Here is a 26465-nt window from a genome sequence, read left to right on the forward strand (position 1 = left end):
TCCTAAAGGGAGCTTAAATTTGGCATCCCGCAGAGTGCCATCCTGTCCCCAATGCTCTTTAACATCTACATGAAACCTCTGGGAGAGATCATCTGGGGTGCTATCAGTTGCTGGTGACACCCGGATATATCTCTCCATGCTGCAGACCTCAGCGTCAACAAAGGAAGGCATCTCCCCTCTCAATGAATGTCTTGAGAAAGTAATGGGCTGTATGAGGAAAAACAGATTAAAACTGAATCCAGATAAAACAGAATTACTTGTTGTTGGATAGCCTAATCCAGGTATGGAGGTTTGTCAACCGGTCCTGGACAGGGTCACACTTCCCCTAAAGGACGGTATTTGCAGTTTGGGGGTGCTCCTGGAACCGTCGCTCCAGATGTCAACTCAGATAGATGTTATGGCCAAGAGTGCCTGTTATCAGTTTCAGTTGATACACCAACTGCGTCCCTTCCTGGAACCTGAAGACCTAAAAACTATGATGCATGCGCTGGTAACCTCACATCTTGACTTCTGCAATGCGGTCTACAAAGGGCTAACCTTCAACCAAGTCCGGAAACTTCATCTAATTCAAAATATGGCAGTCAAAGTGGTCACTGGAAGATCTAGAGGTGACCATATTAAACCTATAATAAAGTCTCTTCACTAGTTGCCTGTTAATTTCTGGGAACAATACAAAATCTTGGTTATAACCTTTAAAGCCCTTCATGGCTTGGGTCTAGCTTACTTATGGGATCCCCTTCTCCCATACAATCCACCAAACACATTGAGGGCATCTGGTAAAGTCTTACTATTAAAAAGTAGGCTGACTGCATTTACCCAGAGGACCTCCTCTTCTGTCACTTCCAAGTTAAGAAATAGCCTCTGGAAGAGATCTGATATATCACCAGTCTTTAAGGCTTTAAAAAGGCAACCAAGACGTATCTCTTTCCAGATTAACATTCCAGCAATCTCCTATTAATTTAATTAATTGTTCAACAACTGCTCTAACTGCCTCTGCCCTTGTAATGATCTCCTGTGGTCCAAGAAGCCAAACTGTGGCCCTCTTATGGCTCTTAGCCCAGCAGACTCTTAAATTCCTGAAATCACGCTGCCAGCACCCAGTGACTTATAAAAGAATTTCCCTTAACTTACACTGGGACCAGTTAAGGAACCTGATTTCTCCTCCTTTACTGATCTTCCAAGCATCAACTGAGCCAAGACATGTGTAAAAGGAGTGTAAAGTAGTAGATGCTCCAAGGAGGTATTTATTATAAATAGCAAAATATAACTAAAATATAAGTCTTACAAGATATTAAGAATCTTGCAGGTACAATATTTGTAAGTATATAATATTCAATTCCTACAAGCTATTAAAATAATAAATAAACCTAAGCGTCCGAGACTGACTTCCAAGATCCGCTCTTTAACTCTCTCTCTCGATCTCCAACCGACACAATTCCCCCAACTGTCTCTTGGTCTCTCAGGCCTTATATCTCCTTCTTACGGAAGCTTCCAGAAGAACCTTTATCTTGCTCTCTGATTGGTCAAGTGAGCCTTCCGCAGCAGTGATGTCATTCTGCATTTGCATAAACCTCCCTTTACTGCCTGAAGAAGACTTCAATCGCCTGGGGCCCTGTTATTACAACAACAGCAACAACAGCAACCTCTCTTTTCCTTGGAAGAGATTTCCAACAATGCCTTGCTTCCCTGCTGGGAGAAAGACAAGAACTCCAGAGGTTCCCATTTCCACTTAGAATAGGAGCTCCCAAATTCCCATGGAAGAGGTTTCCTAAGGCATGTGCCAGGACAGAGAGGGAAATGAGGGGGCTCCTCATGGGCAAATGGCCCTTTGTCAGCTGAACTTGGGGCTGAGGGTCCCTAAGAAGAGGAGGTGCCAGGACCCCCCAGAATCTCCTCTGAGCCTCCAGGACAGCAAGACTCAGAGAAGGGACAGTCTGCAAGGGGCTGAGAGCCGTTTGGACTAAACTTTGAGGGCCCTTTCCCAAAAGCTGGCCAGGATTGGTTTCAGGGTCTGGCATTTTCCTCTCAGAGGACCATCAGGATCTCAAAGACCACTCCCCATTTTGGATTTTGTTGTTTGACTGTGCTGCCCTCAGTGGAGACTTACTTATTCCTAAGGTGCCATGGAGGTGAGCATGGAACATACAGGGAAGATGGCTTTGGTAATCTTTTCCACCATTGAGCTTACCTTGTGTTGTCTTCAAGCCTGTCCAAAGAGAGCAGGAAAGTAATCGGGAGGAGAAAGCAAAGACCCACATTTGCTTCCATAAGCTCCCTCTGAAGCTTTTCCCAGCATGCCCTAGTCCTCAGTCTCCCTCCAAGGCTCCAGCATTTCCTAGAGATGGAAACCTTCAAGGAAGAGTCTTTGGGGGTCAAGCCAAGTTCTCCTCTGCTTCCCAAGGCCTCCATCTCCATCCACTGCTGGTCTTTGGAAGGGAGACCTAGACTGCTCTTAGGAAAGTAATTTTTGGAAGGACAGGGACTCCCCAAACCTCCCAGTCTGGCTCTAACATTAAGGACTTCAAATCTCTGCAATGAACTGGGCCAGGTCTTATGCCAGGAGTGGGAATCCTGTGGCCCTTGCTCTATATCCCCATTAATAAAAAGATGGATTCATCATAACTAGGGCTATGTGTTTCATGTTCTTATGATGGGCAGCCAGGAAAATAGAATGCTTGAAAGAATTCAAGGGTTTATTGGATGGAGACAGAAGTGCAAGATGCCTTAAAATCATATGTTCTGAATCAAAGACAGCATCAAAGGGGGCTCTGATAGTCTTACAGGACAGAATCTGGATAGACACTTCCTCCAAACAAAAACTATTTTGCACTTCTACTTTCTCTCCTTTCTGGAAATGCTGATGCCTCAAGGACTGGATCCTAAGCAAAACAAGAGATAAGGTTTGAACTGCAATTCAGAGGTCAAGGTTTGTATGTGGTTTTTGATGCAATTTACTATTTTCAAGGTCCAACTGTATAAATGATTTAATTTAAAAAAACTGTTATAATTTTAATGCCTTTGCATTGTTTTGAATTTGTACTGTATTAAATTTGCTGTTAGCCATCCTGAGTCCCTATATTGGGAAAAAGGATGGCTGTATATAAATAAACTAAATAAACTGGAGATCTTTTGAAGATCCATGGGTTTCTTGGTGTAAATAGCCCTCCATCAATAGAGACAGATACTGAAGAAGCCTTTCCGGAATTGCTATGGGTCATTTTTGGCACCTGGGTTGTATCTCCATTGCCGAAACCTAGCACTTTGACACCATGAAGCTTCCAGGACTCTGTCCAACAGAATCCTGGGATTTCATCTTTCAGGTACTTAGAATTATATAGCAACTTTCATGAACAACTGTACTGGGGCTCTCTACCAAGTATCCAATTCTAAGCACCCCATTCCTAGGTTTCTGTAGGATGGATCCACAGCCGGTAACATGGCACCAAACTGGTACAATTGGATAATATGTATAGGACTTTGGTTGCCTACTTTCTGGTGTCCCTCCATCTCTCTTATAGGGTTGTGAATTCAGGTCCTGAAGTTTGTGAGCTAAAACCTAGGACCTGGGGCAGGGCCTCTAGCGATCTCATTCAGCCTAATGCATAAATTACAAACCACAGTCGCTCACAGTTTGTCATTCAAATCTACTCAATATACTTTCCTGTGTAGAAATGAAGAGAGAAATTTTTAAAGGTCTGTTCCCAGATCAAGAGGAAATGAGAGAATTATTCTTTCTCACTTGCTTGGAGAGACAGGATAAAAAGCGTGAAGTCGAAGGCTTTCATGGCCGGCTTCCATAGCTTTTTGTGGGTTTTTTGGGCTATGTGGCCACGTTCTAGAAGAGTTTCTTCTGATGTTTCGCCAGCATCTGTGTCTGGCATCTTCAGAGATTCCAGCCACAGATGCTGACGAAATGTCAGGAAGAAACTCTTCTAGAACTTGGCCACATAGCCCAAAAAATCCACAAACAACTAAGGATAAAAAGCATTTAATTTAGCCTCCTTCTTTCTAGCCAGATGGCGAATGCAGAGTATAGTAGTGAGCCCTTGTACCACCACAACTGAGAGAAAGCAAGAAACTAAACTAATCCATAGACCTCTGCAATTTTTCTAGTTGAAGAAACCAATGAACTAAGCCTCGCAAATTATAATAAGCTACTGCTCTCACATCTGATCTGGATGTTTGCACAGAGCCCTTTCCCCTTTCCTGGAATTGGGCTCCTTCCAAAATGGAGAAGAGGCAGCCTCATCTCCTGTCTGAAGATCATGCATGAAAACTGGAAGCTCAATGCCAGGCCCTGATGTATCATATCTTTACTGCCACGTGTAAAAAGGGCAAGGAAAAACACCTGTTGCAGGAGAAGAAAGCAAATAAAGCCTGATCCTTTCTGGTCCAGGTTTAGGTCCTGGGCAAAAGAAGGGAAACCAGGATTTGACTTGGGAGTTAGCGAATGTTGTGTGCCCTGCCCTGCCTGACCGGGGGCCTCCCTGGGGACCAAATCCATCGCCCTTCTCTTCCCCCTCAGTCAGCATTCTCACAAAGGAACCAAATTTAGGGGTCTCCCATCGGCATCTTGAGGCACCCACCTTTCCTTTCCTTTCCTGCCAAGGAAACCCAGAAGGAGCCCTTCTTCCCAAGCAGCTAACGACCAAACCCACCAGCCTTCTAGAACCCTATTCAGGCTCCAAGCCAACCGCTAACAATGGTCCAAGTTCAGGGCTGCTTTAACTGTCTGGCTGAATGCTAGGGAATTCTGGGAACTGTAGTTTTGTGAGATATTTAGTCTTCTCTGTCAGACAACTCAGATGCCATAATAAACTAAAATTCCCAGGATTCCCTAGCACTGAACTAGGGCAGTTAAAATGGTTTATTTCTGCAAACTGGATTATTTCTGCAATGTGTTTTTGACCTCTGTTACTATTTAAGCATCCACAAGGCTCTGTGGGTTTGAAGGGAAGATTCATCATCATCATCATTATCATCATCATAATTTCTGCAGTGTCTTTGAACCAGATCTGAGAGAGACCTGCAGCCTGGATCTGCCCAAATCCCAAATATTGCCCTCTCAGCAAAGCCTGGAGATATTAACCTTTAAGGACCAGAATTCCTCAAAGGCTGACTTTCCCAATCTCTCCTGAGAGACCCTCCTGGACCTAGAGCAGCCTCAAAGAAAGTGGTCCCATTGAATGGGGGGCCCATGTCTTTCTGAGTCTGTGGGTCCAGAGGAAGAGGCCTGTTTTCCAGGACCCTCTTCCTAACTTCACAAGGCAGCTCTTAGCATTTGCCCAACATGCAAAGATCAGGCAAGCAAGATCTGCTTTGCTGTTTGCAAAAAAGATGGGAAAACAATGGGCCCTTGGTATCTTTTGGGATTTGGTTTGGATAGAAAATCCATGGGTGCTCAAGTCCCATTATATAAAATGGGTGACCTTGGGTAAGTCACACTCTCTCAGCCTCAGAGGAAGACCAATGGCCAGCTGGAAGGCACACAACACACACACACACACACACACATCTACATGAAATGCCATTCACTCTGGGTCATGAAATCCACTGCGGGGGAACCTTGGGCAGTAGACACTCTCTCAGACTCAGAGGAAGCCAAAGGGCAAAGTGGAAGGCAAACCTGAAGGCAAGGAAACCCTGGGAATAGGGTCACTAGACACGAGTTCAAGGCACGCAGCACACCCCCCAGCCCCCAAGGCACACTCTCTCAGCCTCAAACTATGGCAATGGTAAACACCCTTCGACAAAACCTACAAAGGGACTCCTGTGACAGTCTTGCCTTAGGATCCCCAGAAAGGAATTGAAGGCACACAACACTCCCCCAAAGTCTGGGAGGAAAAGGAGGAGGAAGGTTTAGAGGAAGGGCCTGAGGAGGAGGAGGAGGAGGAGGAGGAGGAGGGGGGGGAGGAAGAGGAAGGCCTTACAGGAAGGGCCTGAGGAAGAGGAGGAAGGCTTAGAGGAAGGGTCTGAGGAGGAGGAGGAGGAGGAGGAGGAGAAAGAGGAAGGGCTTATAGGAAGGGCCTGAGGAAGAGGAGGAGGAAGGCTTAGAAGAAGGACCTGAGGAGGAGGAGGAGAAAGGCTTAGAGGAAGAGCCTAAGGAGGAGGAGGAGGAGGAAGGCTTAGAGGAAGATCCTAAGGAGGAGGAGGAGGAGCAGAGAGACCTCTGGAGGATTCTGCAGAGGAAGAAGAAGGGGAAGAAGAAGGGGCTCCTGAGCATACGCAGAGGCCTCTGGGGGAGAAGCCACCGGGAGAAATCTCCTGGTTGTACCTTATTATTACTATTATTAGTAGTAGCATTAGTATTATTAAATTTTATTTATTTATAAAGACATGTAAAGACGTATTTATAAAGAGTATCTCAGGGAGTCTCTATATTATAGCATCAGGAAAGATTTTAGGTGTTGTTAAGGTTTGGAAATGCTGTTTGGGGTCCCTTCTGACTTTGGGGCCCTTTCCTCCTCCATTTTGGCTTCCCTGAAGGCCTCAAACTGCCAACTGCCAAGCGCTGAAGCAGAGGCGGCCATTTTGTGTTCTGGCGGCCATTTTGTGCTGCTTCTGACTGTTGGGAATAATGTTCCAGAACCTTCTCTGAGGCTTCAGTAGAACAGAGGCCTCTCTTTCTCTCCTGAGGCTCCAAAATCAGAAGGAGGCCAGGCTCCTTGGGCCAAAAGGGAGGAAGTGTGTCTTTTTGTGTGTCTTTTGTGTCTCTTTTCTGAGAGGGTTTTCTTATTACACAGCTCTGCTCCTTCTGGGGAACATGGGTTTTAAAAGGGATCAGAAATGGGAGGATAGTTTTAATACAAGCCTTATTCTTCTTCTTCACAAACGTTGGGCTTTGGCTTCCAAGAGGAGGCTAGTCCCCCAAACAAGGCCAAAAGTGGCTCCTTTGGGAGGTTTTAAAAGTCTCCCCAGTTTTCTTATTAATAGATTTTTACGCATGAAGGAAGTTGACAAACCAGACCATCTCCTATTACCAAGAATGAAACAAACAAACAACAAAAATAAAGATTAGACAGAAAAACATACTGCTTAGTTTTTGAAAGTAAAACCATTATTAAGAGGGGGAAAACCAGACTTGGGTGCTTCTACCCCAGGGATAGGCAACTTTTCTGAGGTTGCTGTCCCTCAGACAAATGGGGGGGGGCGAAGCCAATAAATAAATAAATAATTTTTAAAAAATTTAACTAAATAAATAAACCGGGACAAATGTAGGACAACATTTTTTTTGTGCTTTGACTATTACTAGTTTTCTTCCCCCCCCAATTTGCTCATTTCACATCTTAATCTTATTTACATTCTCAATTTTTTTATACTTATTATAATCAACTTGACAAAAACAACTATTTCCGAATAAAAATAAAAAATATATGTACACACATTTTTTCCTCATTTCACATGCATCAAATTTATATCAAAATACCTTTCTTTATATCAAATACCTTTCCCCATGTCTGTGCTATTGGTAACCAGTCATCATTTAATTCCAATTCAGATCTATTACTTAGCAATTTTGTCAATCTGTCCATTTCCTTCCATTCATCTATTTGTGGTGGGTTACTGCTATTCCAATTTTGTGCTATCACAAGTCTTGCAGCAGTAACTAAATACAGTGGAACCTCGCCATATGCTGTCTTGACATACGGGGACTTGAGCGTACGCGCTCAAGCCGTGGGGCGCGCGCGGGGCGGAAGGGGCGTGTCCCATTCAATTGAATGGGCGCACGCCCCTGTTGCGCCCTGGGCGCGCCCGAGCCACCATGCACGAGCCCCATTGTTTCCAATGGGGCTCGAGCATAGACGGAATTCGCCTTACGCGGAGGGATCCGGAACGGATCCCCGCGTAAGGTGAGGACGGACTGTATAAAAAAGTTATCCAATGTTTTTTTCCATCTTTTTTCCATCTTTGGCAGTAAATAGTTCAGTAAATAGAACTCTGGAGACATGTTAAATTGAAAAGAAAAGGCTGTTTGTATCTCAGAATGAACCTTAAACCAAAATTTCTTGACTTTTTTACAAGACCACCACATATGCCACATCTCCAACATTTTAAGTTAGGTATTATATATATATATATATATATTAATTTTAGCTGGTGTGAAATACCACTTATTGGATATTTTGAGATGATTTTCTTTTAGAGACTGTGAGGCGGTGAATTTATTTGTCTTGTCCCAGGCCTTCAGCCATTCTTCATATGGGATTGGATGTCCTATATCCCGTGCCCATCTTATCATATTTTCTTTTATTGTCTCCTTTTCAAGATCTCTCATTACTAATATCTTGTAGGACAACATTTTCAAATGGTAGACACTTTTTTTTAAAAAAAGTGGGGGACACACAAAAAATGTGCTGATTTTTTTTAAAAAATGTTAATATAAATGCATGTTTCTGAGATGTCTATAGACAGTTGCCCCCCTTGCCCCTGTGCACGAGAGGCCAAAGGCCCTGGCGGCAATCGGCGGCAGTTCTGGGCTGGGGCCGGTCCCAAGGCCTCGCCGGGCTGCATCCGGCCAGCGGCCCACAGGTTGCCTAACCCTGTTCTACCCTTTTACATCTAGCTCAGGCTATATCTGCACTGCAGAAATATTCCAGTTTAAACTGTGTTAACTCTCCTGCCTCCATCCTGTGGAATCCTGGGATTTGTAGTTTGTTGCGGCACCAGAGATCCAGAGCCACCCCAAGACAAAGCTCTCCAGGGCTCTCTTGGCCCTCGTTTGCTTGAGAATACAGTGGGCCCCTGGTATACCTCCCCCCCCCCCCATGTATACCAAAATCCGCGTATGCTCAAGTCCACGCTCGCCGACATTGGGGACAAGAGTCCCTCTCCTCTCCTCCCCTCCCCAACTTTTTCCCTCCTTGCCGCCACGCTCTGGGGAAAGGCTGTGTGGGGCTATTGGCGGCCAAGGGGCCTCCAGCCAACCATCCGGCCCTTCTGTGGATATGGCAGTGCTTGTGGCAGTGGCAGCGAAGAGGAGGCGGAGGAGCAGCACCAGAGGCCTCCTCTCCACGTCAGCCTCCACGGCCCCACTGCCGCCACCATGGAAGGGCCGGGTGGTGACCCAGAGGCCTCTTGGCCTCCAATAGCCCCACCCGGCCCTTGCGTCATGGCGGCGGTAGAGAGGAGGCCGAGGAAGCCTCTGGCACTGCTCCTCAGCCTCCTTTCCACTGCCAGCACACTGCCAGGGAAAAGACTGGGTGCTGCTCCTGGAGGCCTCTTGTGTAGCTTGTTTCGTGTTTTTGTTTTATAAACTGTTTAATTTGGTTAACTGCTATTAAGAGACATAGCTATGAGAATCTATGATATGGGGTGCACTATAAACCTTTTGATAAATGAACAGGGATTGCAATCCTATATATACATATTATCAGACATAACTACAGAAAATGCCATCCTTTTGGATGCCAGAAGGTTCCTCTCATTCTTCAGAGGAAGAAGCAACTGCTGCCTTCTAGAAGATAAAGCAAAAAGGCTTCCAAAAGAACTGAAGCCTTGGGCAAGTCGCACTCTCTCAGCCTCAGAGGATGGCCATGGGAAACCCACTCTGAAGGAACCTGCCAAGAAAACCCCTTCAGAGACTCCCATAAGGTCACCATAAGACCTGGAAACAACTGGAAGGCAGACACCAAGAACAACAATGGGAAATAGGGGCAAGTATTGCCTTGGGAAAGTGTAATGACTGGGCTCCAGTCAATGGAGGTCTTCTTCAGGCAGTAAAGGGAGGTTTATGCAAACGCAGAATGACATCACTGCTACGGAAGGCTCTCTTGACCAATCAGAGAGCAAGATAAAGGTTCTTCTGGAAGCTTCCGTGAGAAGGAGATATAAGGCCTGAGAGACCAAGAGACAGTTGGGGGAATTGTGTCGGTTGGAGATCGAGAGAGAGAGAGTTAAAGAGCGGATCTTGGAAGTTAGTCTCAGAATTGGACACTTAGGTTTATTTATTTTTAATAGCTTGTATGAATTGAACATTATATACTTACAAATATTGTACCTGAAAGATTCTTAATATCTTGTAGGACTTATATTTCAGTTATATTTTGTTATTTATAATAAATACCTCCTTAGAGTATCTACTACTCGACGCTCCTTTTACACGTGTCTTGGCTCGGTTGATGCTTGGGAGGATCAGGAAAAAAGTAGAAATAAGGTTCCTTAACTGGTCCCAGTGTAGGTTAAGGGAAACCCTTTTATAATTCACTGGATGATGGCAGCGTGATTCAAGGAATTTAAGGGTCTGCTGGGCTAAGAGGCATAATGTCTAAATGTCTAATTAACCATTTGTAATCCACTCTGATAACCTTTTGGCTGAAGAGAGGGGTATAAAATTATTTTTGTTATTATTATTATTATTATTATTATTATTATTACAGGGCCGCAGTTTGGCTGCTTGGACCACCGGAGATCATCACAGTGAGTCAGTTGGAAAAGCCCATCTCACTCCAGAAAATAAAGGTACTTGAGGAGTTTGTACTCTACGTCTTTCTGTAATACTAGCTACAAAACTGATAATAGCATTTGGGACATTTAGGATTTTAAAAACAAATATGGCAGATTTAAATGCTGCTTTAAAACCTCTTTCCATCTGCCAGCTTTGTGCTGGTTTTGGGGGGAAATGAGAAAGTGTTGGGAGGGAGGGACTGCCAACAGAATTAGGAGATGCATTGCAGGGTATGGACAGTTTGCGGCCAAGTAAGGTCCAAAACACACGGCAGCAATAGTCCATTTTGAGAGCGCTTTAACTGTCCTGGCCCCGTGCTAGGGACTCCTGGGAACTGGAGTTTATTGTGGCACCAGAGCCCTCTGACAGAGAAGGCTCAATGTCTCACAAAACTACATTTCCCAGAATTCCCTAGGACTGAGCCAGGGCAGTTAAAGCAATCTCAGATTGGATTATTGCTGCAGTGTGTTTGGGACTTAGGTGACCCTTGGCAAGTCACACTCTCTCAGCCTCAGAGGATGGCAATGGCATCCCCTCTCTGAATAAACCTGGAAAGGGAACCCCATGATAAGGTTGCCTTAGGGTTGCCATAAATTGGATTAGACTTGAAGACACACATGAAGAACAGAAAAAAAGTCGGCAATTATTTCACAGGTTGTACATGGGAATGGGAGGCAGTGTGGTGCAGTGGTTTGAGTGCAGGGTTACAACTCTGGAAGCCATGGTCCAGTGCCCCAATCCTCCATGAAACCAGCTGGGTCCCTTGGACAAGATGTCACACTCTCTCAGCCTCAGGGAAGGCAATGGCAAACCTCCTCTGAACAACTCTTGCCAAGAAAACCCCAGGGAAGGCTCTCCAGAAGTCGGCAATGACTTAGAGCCACTCCACAAAAAACTACAAAGCCTCAAGAAAGAGCCAGTGTGGTTTAGTGGCTGGAGCATTGGACTATGACCCTGGAGTCCAGGGTCCGAATGCCCTCTTGGCCACGGAAATCCACTGAGTGACCTTAGGCAAGAAGTCACACTCGCTCAGCCTCAGAGGGAGGCACTTGCTAAACCACTTCTGAACAAATCTTGCCAAGAAAAGCCTTCAATGGACTTCCCTTAGGGTCACCATAAGTCAGAAACAACTTAGAAGCACACAACGACAACAAGAGCAGTAACAGCACTAACACAAGGCAGCTTGGGAGAAAAGAAGGAAGGAAGGAAGAAGGAATGTAACGAAGAAAGAAAGAAAGAAAGAAAGAAAGAAGACTTGGGAGTTGTAGTCCTCGGTTGAGAGGGATTGGAGTGGCCTTACTGCAGGGCAGGACCAGTGTTGGTAAGAAGCCTTGAACTTATTTCCCGGCATGTTTTACCAAAATCCATGGAATCCACCCCATATTACACGGAATATTCAGTCAAAATCCCTTGTAAGTTCCCGTAATGTTAATAATAATAATAATAATAGGATTTATTTATTTTTTTATTAATATGGTGGATCTTTAGCAAATAAATGTAAACCTAATTGAATAAAAATAATTGTAACTTATTTCAACTCTCAAAATTACCATTGGACCAAACAAAGAATCTTTCAGTCCTTCTAATACCTTTAAGATACTTATTTGGACATGAAGGGGGGCCAGGAAGATTTATGCAAAATAGAAACGTGTTCGGCTGCAACCACACTGCAGAAATAATCCAGTTTGACACCCCTTTAATTGCCCAGGCTCGGTGCTATGGAATCCTGGGAATTCTAGTTCTGTGAGACATTGAACCTTCTCTCTCAGCAAACTCTGGTATGATAACAAACTACAATTACTGGGACTTCATAGCACTGGGCCATGGCAGTTAAAACGGTATGAAACTGGATTGTCTCTGGAGTGAAGATGCAGCCTGAGTTGGTTCCAAGACACACTGCAGAAATAATCCAGTTCAAGACCACTTTAGCTGCCGTGGCTCAGTGCTAGGGAACCCTGGGAATTGTAGTTTTGTGAGAAAGAGCTCTGGTGCCACAATAAACTACAATTCCCATACATCTGAGGAAGTACACTTAAGTCTAGGAAAGCTCATGCTGCCAACTTTTCTTTTAGTGAGTCTCAAATGTGCTACACGATCTATCTATCTATCTATCTATCTATCTATCTATCTATCTATCTATCATCTATCTATCTATCTATCTATCTATCTATCTATCTATCTATCATCATCATCACCATTATTATTATCATTATTAAATTCAAATGCAGCTGAAAAAGTGGACTTAGATTGGCAATGCTGATATACTGTAGAGACTCTTTCTCTGGGGCTGTGATCTGGAAGCGTGGAAGCAATTCCCTTGTCAAATCAGGGAATCCTGGGAATTGTAGTTTGTTGTGACATGTATGTATATATACAGTATATGTATGTGTATATATGTCTCTCTCTGTGTGTGTGTGTGTGTGTGTGTATATGTGTGTCTATATGTCTCTGTGTGTCTGTGTGTGTGTGTATCTGTGTGTGTTTATGCATGTTCAACTGAGGACTCAGAGAAGGTTCTAGAACATACTCCATAGTCACAAACAGCACACAAAATGGCTGCCAGAACACAAAATGGCCGCCAGTGTGGCTGGGGCTCCAGGGTCCCTCAGTCCCTCTTGCCTTGTTCCATATTAACTGCAGGAGGAGCCTGTGAGGGTGGGGCAGGGGGCGGGGCCTTCCAGCTCCTCTGCTCCCATTGGCCAGATTAAAGAAGGGGTGGAGCTTCTGCCTCTCTATTTAGCTCTGCACGCGGAAGAGTGAGTGAGAAGGGGACAGAGGAGACAGAGACAAGGAGGCAGAGGCAGAGGCAGAGGCAGAGGCAGAGGCAGAGGCAGAGGCAGAGGCAGAGGCAGAGGCAGAGGCAGAGGCAGAGGCAGAGGCAGAGGCAGAGGCAGAGGCAGAGGCAGAGGCAGAGGCAGCGGGAGCGGGAGCGGGAGCGGGAGCGGGAGCGGGAGCGGGAGCAGAGGGACAAGGCCTGGAAGTGGTAGGTTTCACTACTGCACTGAGGCCTCCAAGTGCTGAGCCAGAGGTGGCCATTTTGTGCTGCTTGTGATTGTGGGGAATAATATTCTGGAACCTTCTCTGAGGCCTCAGTTGAACAGAGGCTTCTCTTTCTCTCCTGAGGCTCCAGTGAGAGAGGGAGGCCAGGCTCCTTGGGCCAAAAGGAAGGAAGTGTATCTCTTTGGCCTGTTACAGACAGCCAAAATAAAGCTGCTTCGAGTCACTTTGGAGGTATGGTATTTCAATGATGCATGCATCCTAAGAGTCCAAAAGCCGCACCAAAGCCACGCTCCAGTCCTAAGGACTAGAGTGCAGCTTTGGTGAAGCTTCCAGACTCTTAGGACTCATGCATCATTGAAATACCATACCTCCAAAGTGACTCGAAGCAGCTTTATTTTGGCTGTCTGTAACAGTGTGTCTTTTGTGTTTCTTTTCTGAGAGGATAGTTTTAATACAAGCCTTCTTCTTCTTCACAAACATTGGGCTTTGGCTTCAAAGAGGAGGCTAGTCCCCCAAACAAGGCCAGAAGTGGCTCCTTTGGGAGGTTTTAAAAGTCTTCTCAGTTTCCTTATTAATAGATTTTTAGGCAAGAAGGAAGGAGACAGACCAGAATAACTCAGATTACCAAGAATGAAACATAAAACAAACAACAAAAATAAGGATTATAGACTAAAACAAACTACTTAATTTTTTAAAGGAAAACCATTATTAGGAGGGTAAAAACAAGACATGGGTGCTTCTATCCTTTTACAATCGACTCAGGATGTATCTGCACTGCAGAAATAATCCAGTTTGAAACTCCTGGCTCCATTCTATGGAATCCTGGGAGTTGTAGTTTGTTGTGGCATGAGAACTCTCTGGCAGAGAAGGCTAAGTGTCCTAAAGGTAAAATCCCAGGATTCCATAGCACTGAGCAGTTAAAGCGGTCTTAAAGTGCCTTATTTCTATAGTGTGCATGCAGCCTTCTTCTGAAAGGGGCTGATGCTGGGGAAAAGCACTGGAGACCTCTGCAGGTTTCAGCAGATGGTTTATTTATTTATGATGGACTGATTTCACATCTATCTATGGGGACATAACCAGGGGCCTCTCTAATTCCCCATCCCCTAATTCCCCCCCCCCCCCCCACTCTAAAAAGGCATGGAGTATCTGTTGAGTAGGGGAGCTGAAGTAAATCTATGCTAGGTCCAGGGAGCTTTCTTTGGTGGAGAGGGAGGAAGGGAATGCCCACCTCTGCATTGGGCCAAAGGAGGCATTTTTCACCTGCGTATGTCTCCAGCAGGATGCTGTTCTTTGTGTCTTTGAGTGCTGCAGGGTTTCTTGCCAAGTCAATCCTAATCCTGCTCCCTTTTCTCAGGACCTTCATCTTGGCCTCCTTGTACACGGCTTTGGGCCTCTCTTGCTAGAAGTGACCCAAGTGCAGGGCCACCAGGACCCCTGCCCACCTGATGGCCGAAACAGAGGCCAAGCAGAGGGAGTTGGGCTCCAACAGAAAGAGGCTCCTGAGGTACAACAGCTCTTTGGTAAGTTGCCATCCTTACTATTAGTTTCATCTATGTCTGGTCCGGCTAATGAAAGCAAGCGGAGAACATATTGTCCCAGTTTGGCAGAAAGAGTCCTGGGTAATCCTCTGTCACCTCATTTTTTCAGGGGCTTAGAAAATGTCCTATTTCACTCTCCTCCTCCCACATTCCCCCTTCTCCTCAGGTCAGTTCAGTTGCTGAAAAATTTGTTCCAAGTTCAAAAGAGTGTTCATCCCTTCCACTCAAAAGAGCGGAGAAGGGAGGAGAGGAGGAAGCAGGGTCTTGCCCTTGCCAGGAGACGGAGGCAAAAGCAAACTGCGGTACCCTTCCTCGCTTGTGTGATCTTTATTATACAACTTTGGCCGTCTTGACCACCTTCTGGTGTTGCTTAGCCACATGTGTCTTGCTTTCCGCATCTGTGAAATGCTGGGGGATATGGGAGAATATGTCTAGGCCTAAATTGAGGGTGGGCCCAGTGGCCTCAAACCCAGAGCACTCCCCAGAACTGTTTTTAACAATGAAATATACCTCTGAAATTAGGTGAGATATGGCTAAATGCACTATAATTCATTGGTGACTAAATGTACTATACATGTTGGGATAGTCAGTATCCTAATCAATCAATAATATTCCAGAAATGGCCTAAATTATATTCTTTATTATATTGTATATTATATTGATAGGATTCGAGACAAACTGGATCTCAAAGGCTGTAGCTTTTTCTGGCTTGCAGAATTTAAAGTTTATTTCCTGGACTAAATTGTGAATTGTTGAAAAATAATTGCAATGCACCATGTGCTTTCCTCCCCTTTTGTTTAGTCACTCTCTGGATGAGGGCTATTTTCTGTTGCAGGTGACCTTTGCGGATGTGGCAATATATTTCACCGAGGAGGAATGGAAAATGTTGACGAAGAAGCAGAAACTTATGTACAGTAATGTGATGATGGAGAATTACGAGAATGTGGTCTCTGTGGGTAAGGAACCTGAATCCATTTCCCTTCCTGTGAAGACTGAGGGCCCTTTCATAATTCACTGTCAGAGCGCTATGATTCCACTTTAGAATTATAGCATCAAAGAGTTCAAATAGACCACAAGGACCATCTGGTTCAATCATCTGCCATGCAGGAAAAGCACCCCCAAGAGATAGCTATCCAGCCTCTGTTTAAAGACATCCAAAGAAAGTGACTCCACCAAACTCTGAGGGAGTATATTCCACTTTTGAAGAGCCCTTACTGTCAGGAAGTTCCTCCTAAAGTTTAAGTGGAATCTCTTGTCCCTGTGGCTTGCATCCATTGCTCCATGTCCTTTTCTCTGGAGTAGCAGAAAGCAAGCCTGCTCCATCCAGAATATGACATCTCTTCAAATATTTGAACAGGGCTATAATATTACCTCTTAACCTTCTCTTCTCCAAGCTAAACATACACAGCTCACTAAGTCATTCCTCAGAGAGCATGGTTTCCAGACTGTTCACCATTTTGGTTTCCCTCCTCTGGACATGGTCCAGCTTCCCAACATCTGTTTGATTTGTGGTGCCCAGAACTGGACACAGGATTATTGCAAGAGAGCCCTAACCAAAACAGAATAGAGTGGCATTATTACTTCCCTTGGTCTTGACACTATACTCCTATTGATACAGCCTAGGATCACATTGGCCTTTTTAGCTGCTGCATCACACTGTTGACACATGTTCACCTTGTGTTCTACTACCATTCCTAGTTCCCTTTCACACGTAATTTAATTGTCATAACAACTTCCTGTGGAATCTTGGAATGTCTAGTTTTAGTGAGGCAATATTGTTCTCCACTTTGTAAGGATTCTAAATATCCAATCCTAAACTGCCAGTTCTGGAATTTTGTGGGAAGGACCCATGGAGATTAATGCTTCTTGCCCCTAAATGGTCCTCAGCCCATTCCTGATCAAGTTTCCTGGCTTTTGAGGCTCTGGAGAGGCTTTGTAGGAAAAAGGCCTCCCTTAGCCCTGCAATGGCTCAGAGAGGGCCCAACAGTGGCAAAAAAGCCTCCATTCCCGAAAGGGATGCTGTGGGATATTGAGGGGCAAACTATTATGCCAAATTTTTAGGCGACACAATGTGGGGTTGCCTCTGAGATCCCCTGGGGTCCAATGTGACCACCCCACTTCCCAAGAGTAGTCCATCCCTTTCTTAGAGATGCCCTAAGGTTGTTTTAAGGCTTCTCCCTTGCACTTGACCCTCACTAATATCAAAAACGAGGTCCCGGAGCCCTTGTTCTGCCTTCCCTAATGCATTAGTTGTAGTCTTGCCAAGAAATGACCTCAAAGTGTCCCTTTTGTGCATCACACTCTGTGGGTGTGTGTCTCTGATAGAGAGATGGTGGCAATGTGAAAAACATAAAGGCAGGGAAGAGATGCTGAAGGTGAAATGCTGAAGCAGTGCAGATGGGCAAGAGGGAAGGTTGGAGAGCGGAGGGAGAAAGGGAAGGGGATCAGGCCTCTGGGAGCCAGGAGGGGAAGGCAGGAGCAAAGCCAGGATCGCCTAATTCTGTGCGGAGAGGAAGGGACTTCTGGGAAGGGCCAGGAGAGAGGCCTTGGGGATTGGGAGGCAGCCACCAACCTCACAGATTTTAAATTTTGGTTTGAGTGAACTTCTGAGAACCAGCTCAAATCCTTCTTTGACAAGGTTTCCCATGATATTCTTGCAAACAAGCTTGTAAAATGTGGGCTAGACAAAGGAACTGTTAAATGGATCTGTAATTGGTTGACCGGCCGAACCCAAAGGGTGCTCAACAATGGCTCCTTTTCATCCTGGAGAGAAGTGACCAGTGGGGTCCCACAGGGCTCTGTCCTGGGCCCAGTGCTATTCAACATCTTTATCAATGACCTGGATGACAGAATTGGGAGCATACTTATCAAATTTGCAGATGATACCAAATTAGGGGGAATAGCTAATACCCCAGAGGACAGGATCAAGATTCAAAATGACCTGAATAGACTAGAAAGCTGGGCCAAAGCTAACAAAATAAAATTCAACATGGAGAAATGTAAGGTATTGCACTTAGGGCGGAAAAATAAAATGCACAGCTATAGGATGGGTGACACCTGGCTGAATGAAACTACGTGTGAAAGGGATCTAGGAGTCCAAGTAGACCACAAGTTGAACATGAGTGAACAGTGTGATGCGGCAGCTAAAAAGGCCAATGCTATTTTAGGATGCATCAATAGAAGTATAGTGTCTAGATCAAGAGAAGTAATAGTGCCACTGTATTCTGCTTTGGTCAGGCCCCACCTAGAATATTGTGTCCAGTTCTGGGCGCCACATTGAGAAACTGGAGCGTATCCAAAGGAGGGCGACAAAAATGGTGAAGGGTCTGGAAACCATGCCCTATGAGGAACGACTTAGGGAGCTGGGGATGTTTAGCCTGGAGAAAAGAAGGTTAAGAGGTGATATAAAGCCCTAAATGGCTTGGGTCCAGGATACTTGAAGGACCGCCTCTCCCCATATATTCCGTCCCGCACCCTCAGAACATCCGGGCAGCTAATACTGAAGGTGCCTGGGGCTAGGCTTACTTCTGTCGCAAGACGGACATTTTCCATCGCCGCCCCGGCCCTTTGGAACACGCTGCCCGTCGAGCTCCGCTCGATCACCTCCCTGGCCCAATTTAAAAGGGAGTTGAAAACCTTTTATTTCCAGCTAGCATTCCCCGCATAAAAATCCTATGGGCCTCCCTCCTCTTCCGTGGCCACGAGGATGGGCTACTGGGGCTTTAGTTGGTTTCACTTTAATTTTATTCTTGTATATTCTATGATGTTGTTTTTAATCATTGTATCTGTACTGTAATTTTATGTAAACCGCCCTGATCTACGGAAGGCGCGGTATATAAATAAAAGCTTTATTATTATTATTATATGATCGCCCTGTTTAAATATTTGAAAGGATGTCATATTGAAGAGGGAGCAAGCTTGTTTTCTGCTGCTCCAGAGAACAGGACCTGGAACAATGGATGCAAGCTACAGGAAAAGAGATTCCACCTGAACATTAGGAGGAACTTCCTGACAGTAAGGGCTGTTCGACAGTGGAATGCACTCCCTCGGAGGGTGATAGAGTCTCCTTCCTTGGAGGTCTTTAAACAGAGGCTGGATGGCCATCTGTCAGGGATGCTTTGATTTGGATTTCCTGCATGGCAGGGGGTTGGACTGGATGGCCCTAGTGGTCTCTTCCAACTCTACGATTCTATGATTCTTTTTAGACATATTTAGGGGTTCCATTTAGCAATTATGTGTAACATCTATGAAGGGAGGAAACGGGGACACAAAAACTCCTTTTTCTCTAATGTTTCTTTTGCTTAGCTCCATGGTTGATTCAAGACATCCTTTGGCGGGTTACAGAACGGCAGCCTCTGAGGCCCCGATCCGCCGCTTTTCAGGCTGCGGGGAAGCGGCAAAGGGCCACTTCCCTGCGGCCTGGAAAGGGTGTCGTTGAGGCTTCAAGCCCCAAGGACACCCGGCGGCGACGGGGAGGAGGAGAAAGGGGCCGCTTGGCCCCTTTCACCTTTGTGTCGCTTGCGCAGCCATCTAAATGCTGCGCCCAGCGACACAAACGGCAAAAGGAGCTCCGTTTTGGAGATCATTCTGAGGCCGGGGAAAGGGCACACTCTGCGCCCTGGCGTAGCATGACGACGTCACGTCCGCACCGCCCCGTATTGAGGCAGCGTGCTCATGACGCTGTAATGGTGGCGCAGTCTACATAGAGTGCCGCCATTTTGTACGGACTGGGTCTGTATTAGGGTTAGGGGTGTCCGGAAGGGACACCCCTTGCTAACCCTAGTATGGACCCAGTCCATACTTTAAGGCCCGTGTGTAACGGGCCTTTGTTACCCAAAATGCTGGAGTCTGGGTGGACACCCACAAGTGCTATGCTTTTAGGGGAATTTGGTACTTAGCTCAATAGAACGAATTAGGTTTACTGGGGCAATAGTGACCTCTAGATTCAGCCCAGCTATAGCAATTCCTGAATCAAACAGATCTTCAGAGGCATTTGAAATAGGTTTTTGTGTTTTATTTAGGGGGAAAGCAAAACACACAGACGCATATATATAAGTGTTCATGCACACACACAAGAACTAGGTAACAAAGGTGGGTGTGGTGAATAGATGTAAGGCTTTGATAATGGTGATACATTATCTATCCAGATCTTTATTCCAATTGTTGAGGATTTGAAATAAGGAGAGGTCAGTAGTTCCCATGACAATTGGGGTTGGTGAGTGCATTGAAGTGTTTAGCCATGAAAACAAACAGAGTGTCTATCTGTAACTGGACTCACACCGGAGAACAGCAAGTCGGGGCTGATATTTATACTGAAATTGGTTTCTGCTTGGGGGCAGAAACTGTGAGTTCAGAAAGGTTTATATCACTTTAGAATATTTCCTTTGTGGAGGAAGAATGGTGTGAAACAAACTGAATGCAATGGGTGTTTGATGCAAATACATCAGACAAAAGGCATTAGCTCACCGGCTCTCAGATTCTTGTTGGCTCTGAATTTTGATCGCATTCACAAGCCAATGTACACTATAATCTGAGGGTGATGCACCCAGATACAGCTCAAAAATATCATAGCAGAGTACGGAAGCAAATATCCAGATATAGGCATTGGCAATGCAATGACCACTTTTCACACTTAAAAATAAGTCACAAACACAGTCGATTTCATTGAAATCCTTGGAGGTTCTCTATCTGGAGTTGCAAAATAATACAAATATTTGCAAGCTCTCCTCTCCGACTTCCATCAACTTCACCATCCCTTGTACACACAACTCCTATCCTATCCACACCAATCATGGCATGTGAGCTGCATACTATATTGGTTGTGAGTCATCTCCTGGTGCCACATAGCATGAAACATCCTCTGCAGTTAGCTTGCATATGCCATGTGCTCTGACTCAGCAGTCTATGGCCGTCTCACAGGATATGATGCCACCTGTCAATCAAAGTATTTTTGCACATGTTTAATTAAATATTTTTTTTTCAACAGTCCTTTGACTATCTTCTTCCACTGATTCCCTCAAGGCAGTCCCCATACAGTCTCTTCTTTGCTAGCTCCTATGAGTAAGAATGCAACCATTCAATGGATTTAGAGGCATAAGCAGCAGGGTCATGCTTGAGTTACTCACAGCAACTTTATTAATTTCATCTCTAAGAAGGAGGGATTAATGAGGGCTAAATCATGCGGTAACACCCTCCTCTCTTAACGCTGATTTTCAGTCTCATCTGTACTTGTCCTTCTTTACAGAAAAACATTTGAGTCATGAGAGAGTCCACACAGGAAAGAGGTCACAAAAATGCCAGCACTGTGGGAAACATTTTGCTTATAAGTCAATCCTAGTCATGCATCAGAGGGTCCACACCAGGCAGAAGCCATACAAATGCCAGCATTGTGGGCAACGTTTTTCTTGGAAGTCAAACCTAGTGATGCATCAAAGATTCCACACTGGAGAGAAGCCATACAAATGCCAGCATTGTGGGAAATGTTTTTCTTGGAAGTCATACCTAGTGAGACACCAGAGACTCCACACAGGAGAGAAGCCATACAAATGCCAGCATTGTGGGAAAGGTTTTTCTCAGAAGTCAAACCTAGTGACACACCAGAGAGTCCACACAGGAGAGAAGCCATACAAATGCCAGCGTTGTGGGAAATGTTTTTCTCGGAAGTCTGACCTAGTGAAACACCAGAGAGTCCACACAGGAGAGAAGCCATACAAATGCCAGCGTTGTGGGAAATGTTTTTCTCAGAAGTCTGACCTAGTGATACATCAGAGAGTCCACACAGGAGAGAAGCCATACAAATGCCAGCGTTGTGGGAAATGTTTTTCTCGGAAGTCTGACCTAGTGATACATCAGAGAGTCCACACAGGAGAGAAGCCATACAAATGCCAGCGTTGTGGGAAATATATTGTTACGAAGTCATACCTAGTGACACATCTGAGAATCCACACAGGAGAGAAGCCATACAAATGCCAGCGTTGTGGGAAACGTTTTTCTCGGAAGTCAATCCTAATGATACATCAGAGAGTCCACACAGGAGAGAAGCCATACAAATGCCAGCGTTGTGGGAAATGTTTTTCCGAGAAGTCAAACTTAGTGAAACATCAGAGAGTCCACACAGGAGAGAAGCCATACAAATGCCAGCGTTGTGGGAAATGTTTTTCTGAGAAGTCAAACCTAGTGAAACATCAGAGAGTCCACACAGGAGAGAAGCCATACAAATGCCAGCATTGTGTGAAATGTTTTTCTTCAAAGTCAGACCTAGTGAAACATCAGAGAGTCCACACAGGAGAGAAGCCATACAAATGCCAGCATTGTGTGAAATGTTTTTCTTCAAAGTCAGACCTAGTGAGACATCAGAGAGTCCACACAGGAGAGAAGCCATACAAATGCCAGCATTGTGGGAAATGTTTTTCTTCAAAGTCAGACCTAGTGAAACATCAGAGAGTCCACACAGGAGAGAAGCCATACAAATGCCAGCATTGTGTGAAATGTTTTTCTTCAAAGTCAGACCTAGTGAGACATCAGAGAGTCCACACAGGAGAGAAGCCATACAAATCCTAACATTATATTTGTCAATAACGAATACAAAAATATATTTCAATCCAGCATTGCAAAGAAAAGGCCCTTGTGATCTTATTTGTAAAATTTCTCTGTCAATATGTCTCTATGTTTTCAAGTTGGATTTTGTTAAGTTTAGGTTTTAATTGCCAATAGTATAGATAATTGCTTTGGGTTGTCAATTTGGCTGGGGATTGTGGGTTGTGGTATAGGTTAGGTAGATGGGAGGTTGGGATTTGTTGCAGCTGGTTAGAATAGTTATGGGAATTATAACTTTTGCAATGTGTGGGATTTTGGCTTAAGAAAGTTGGGGGCAGGTATTAACAGAAAGGGCTAGTTTCTGGGAATGGCAAAAGGGGGCCTTGTTACCTGTGGGGCAGAGACTGTGGGAATTGGAGGTGGGGGCTAGGTTTGGAAGAGGGTCATGTTTTAGGTTTTAGGGGTTTTAATATATTGTTTGTATTGGAGTGGTCAGTTCTGGCTTAAACACTGAATTTCTATGTGTTCTCAATAAAGTTCTTTACTGTTTCAACACACTGGACTTTGATGCACAGAATTTCTGAATTTGCCCAGAACTGACCCTTTCTTCTCTCCTCAGTTCTCATCTCCATTCCCAGCCATAAGAACAGCACAGACGCACAGACACAAACATACAGGATACACAGAGAGAGCTATATTTCCAAAGCAGAGCCTTCCTTTCCTGCCTTTCCCTCCTGAGTCCAGCTCTGCACCTTGGGCTCCATTGCGGTCTCCTCAAAGGAAGAAAGGAAGGAAGGAAGGGGAGGCCACTGAACCCCGGCGCATACCTTCCTTTCCCACAAAGGCCGCCAGCAGACTAAGCAGCAGCATCTAGGACCTGGCAATCCCTGTGCATGCTGAGGAGGGGCCTTTGGGACTATATGCGCCTGCACAGTCTCAGCCCCAGAAGCCATTGCTGCCCTCACAGTCTGTTCTTAGGGAGGGAGGGAAGTGGGGAGAGCCCTTGTTCATTCAGAGGAATGGCTGGAGGGGAGAAGCCCCTCTTCTCCCCCCCAAAGAAAGGCAGGAGTCCTGCAAGGCCTCCTCTCCCTCTTTCCTTCCCTGCCCCCTCCTTGGGGGATTCCTTGGGTCCCGGGTACTTGGGGAGTTATTATGAGAAATGAAGGCCGGTGGGACCCTTGGAGAGAGCCATGGCCATGGAGGGGAGGGGGATCCAAAGGTAAAAAGGTCTTTGAGGAGCCCCCTCCCTCGTGGAAAGTGGGGCCGAGGAGAACCCCTCTCTTCTGATGCCTCATTTGGGGAAGAGTTTTGTGCCAAATAGAAAGCATCACACAGGATAGGATTCAGTAGCATTTTTCTTGGGGGGGGGGTTTCTCTGGAGTCCTGGGGGAGGGGGCTCTGGGTGGAGAGAAGAGCCAAAATCCTCTTGGCCAAAGCCAAGAGGAGGGAGATGGAGGGACCTCAAAACTCTGGCAATCCCCTGTCAACCTGGGAACTAGGCTTAGAGACCCACAGGATCCAGACTGGGCATCCTCTCTCACATACTTATCTTTTCCTTCACAACAACCCTGCAGAGGAGGACCAACAGAGAGACCCACAGCCCCAGAAACACACACACTCCCAGATCTGGGAGCATACTGAAAGGGCTTTTGACCCCCTTGAAGAGATGTAATAATAATAATAATAATAATAATAATTTATATTCCACCTTTTCTCAATGGAATCAGAGAATTACAGTAATAAAATAATATACAATTTAAGAAATACAATTAAAATTCCAAACCCCCAATCCTTCTCCCAATTATAAAAACATTAATCAACCCTTTAAAAACCTATTAAACAGCAAGAAAATTTAAAACTTTCATAACACAATACAGTAAAAAAAGCTTTTCGGGCAAGAAATGGGTCATTTTCTGAAGGAGAGGTGGGAGGGCAGGAATGATACATCAATAGCAATTTCCATCACACGATGGCAAGGGTAAGGGTCAGGAGGAGGGGGAGGCAAGTCAATAGATTTAATCTAGTCTGGAAAGAGGTCCGTCTTCATAACCTTCCTAAAGGCTTCCAAGGTGTTAATAGGACGGATCTCATCCGGAGGTCGTTCCAGAGTGAACCAACACCTTGGATCTTGCCCGGAAACTAATGGGCAGCCAGTGGAGGGATTTAAGAACCGCTGTAATGTGGGCAGTTCTAGAAGTGCCCGTAACCAACCTGGCTGCCATATTCTGTACCAATTGAAGTTTCTGAACTTGTCACAAGGATAGCTCCATGTAGAGTGCGTTACAGAAGTTGAGCGCATGTACTACTGTTTCAAGGTCTCCCTGCTCCCCGCCCCATGTCTCCGAATGATCTCACCCAGCAGCTTCATGTAAATGTTGAATAGCATTGGGGACAGAATCACGCTTTGAGGGATGTCCGACTTGAGCTCCCTCTTGGATGAACAACTGTCCCCAAGGAGAGTTGGGAATTGGGGCACTGCTTTCCAGTGGTTCAGGTCCTACACCTGAACCACTGGAAAGCAGTGCCCTAATTCCCAACTCTCCCATATGTTCCAGAAGGATACTGTGGTCAATGGTATTGAAGGCCGCTGAGAGGCCTTCAATAGCACCAGCAGGGTCCCACTTCCCCTTTTCAAAGAGCTGTCGATGCTCAAACGGAGATCGCTGACTAAGGTGACCATGGCTGTCTCAACTCCGTAACCCTTCCTAAATCCAGTTTGAAATGGATGTAGAAAAATCCATTCCTTCCAAGATTGCTTGGAGTTGAATGGCGACTGCCCTCTCCATTACCTTGCCTAAGAATATTAAGATCCAAACTGGCCTGTAATTGTTTCTGTCCAGAAGTCATGGGGAAGGCTTTTTAAGGAGTGGTTTAACCACCACCTCTTTGAGGCAAGATGGAAGAGAGCCTTCCCTGAAAGATGCATTAGTTATATGTTTAGCAGCATCTTGATGGTATTTCCCCCTGGATGGCCAACCAAGACAGCAAGTATCGAGAGAGCAAGTCCTCTTTTTCATACTGCCAAGGAGCTTGTCCACATCCTCTGTACTAACTGACTCAAATTCATCCAGAATAACAGTATAGGGGGAGGCTCTGGATACCTCTCCTGTCACCTCTGTCGTAAGGCCAGTATCCAAATCTGCTCTTACCTGAGAGATTTTGTCTGCAAAGTAGTTATTAAAAGCATCACATCAGGCTTTTGTAGGTTCTAATAAAGAGTTCAGGATTCTGGAAGGTATATATTAAATGGGACAGTGTTGAAAAATATGTAGTTTGGCAAATGGGTGATATAACCCAAGAAAAAGGTTTAGTTCACAGAGACTGGAAGAATCTTAAAGTAAAAGTTGAAAGAATAGATGTGTATATGCAGAACATGTTCCCGTCTATAAACTTCACTGTCAAACATACTGGTGGCGACCAGATGACAGACAAGCGTCGGTGGGACCCCAAAAACCATCAACCAACTGGAAAAGGAGATTCAACAGAGGGAAAAAGACCAAAGATTGTGATGAACTATCTAGAGAACGGATGATTTTGATAAGGGACACTTTACGGTCTACAGAAGAAGATGTAAAGATTGCTCAGCGCACTCAAGGAACGTGGTCCAGTGAAACAGGAGGAAGCAAAGACTTTTTACTAGATGAGGTGTTAAGTCCACAGCCGGTAAAAAGAAACACGTGGTCAGTTACAAGGACTGATCCAGAGAAGACTCCTAAATCGGTCTGAAATTTTTGACCTCCAGCACTTCTTTACTTTCTTTAGGAATCAAAGGCGGGTTACATACTGCCATTTGGGACGTCCCCAGGACATCCCAGTTTAAAAAGGAGGCATCTCTTCCAGATGCCCCTACTCCTGTTACGGACTCTGTCTGTAACAAATGGCAGCGGCCGTTCCACACGGCCGCCGCCATCTTGACGTAGCGGACGCTGTGTGTCTGCACGTCACGC

The 26465-nt window shown here is 45.3% G+C and overlaps 1 protein-coding gene across 1 annotated transcript in view; it reads left to right on the top strand.

The window, feature by feature from the left end:
• Positions 1-15865: 15865 nt before the first annotated feature.
• Positions 15866-26465, top strand: part of LOC149301529 (uncharacterized) — a 72359-nt gene continuing 61759 nt past the window's right edge. The window contains exons 1-2 of the mRNA XM_089484032.1: positions 15866-15938; positions 21227-22494. Coding sequence (XP_089340158.1) covers positions 15866-15938; positions 21227-22494 — 1341 coding nt within the window. The remainder of the gene's footprint in view (positions 15939-21226; positions 22495-26465) is intronic.

Source organism: Sceloporus occidentalis, unplaced genomic scaffold, assembly GCF_023333645.1.
Source record: "Sceloporus occidentalis isolate IW3139 unplaced genomic scaffold, rSceOcc1.0.p SCAF_21, whole genome shotgun sequence".
NCBI lineage: Eukaryota > Metazoa > Chordata > Lepidosauria > Squamata > Phrynosomatidae > Sceloporus > Sceloporus occidentalis.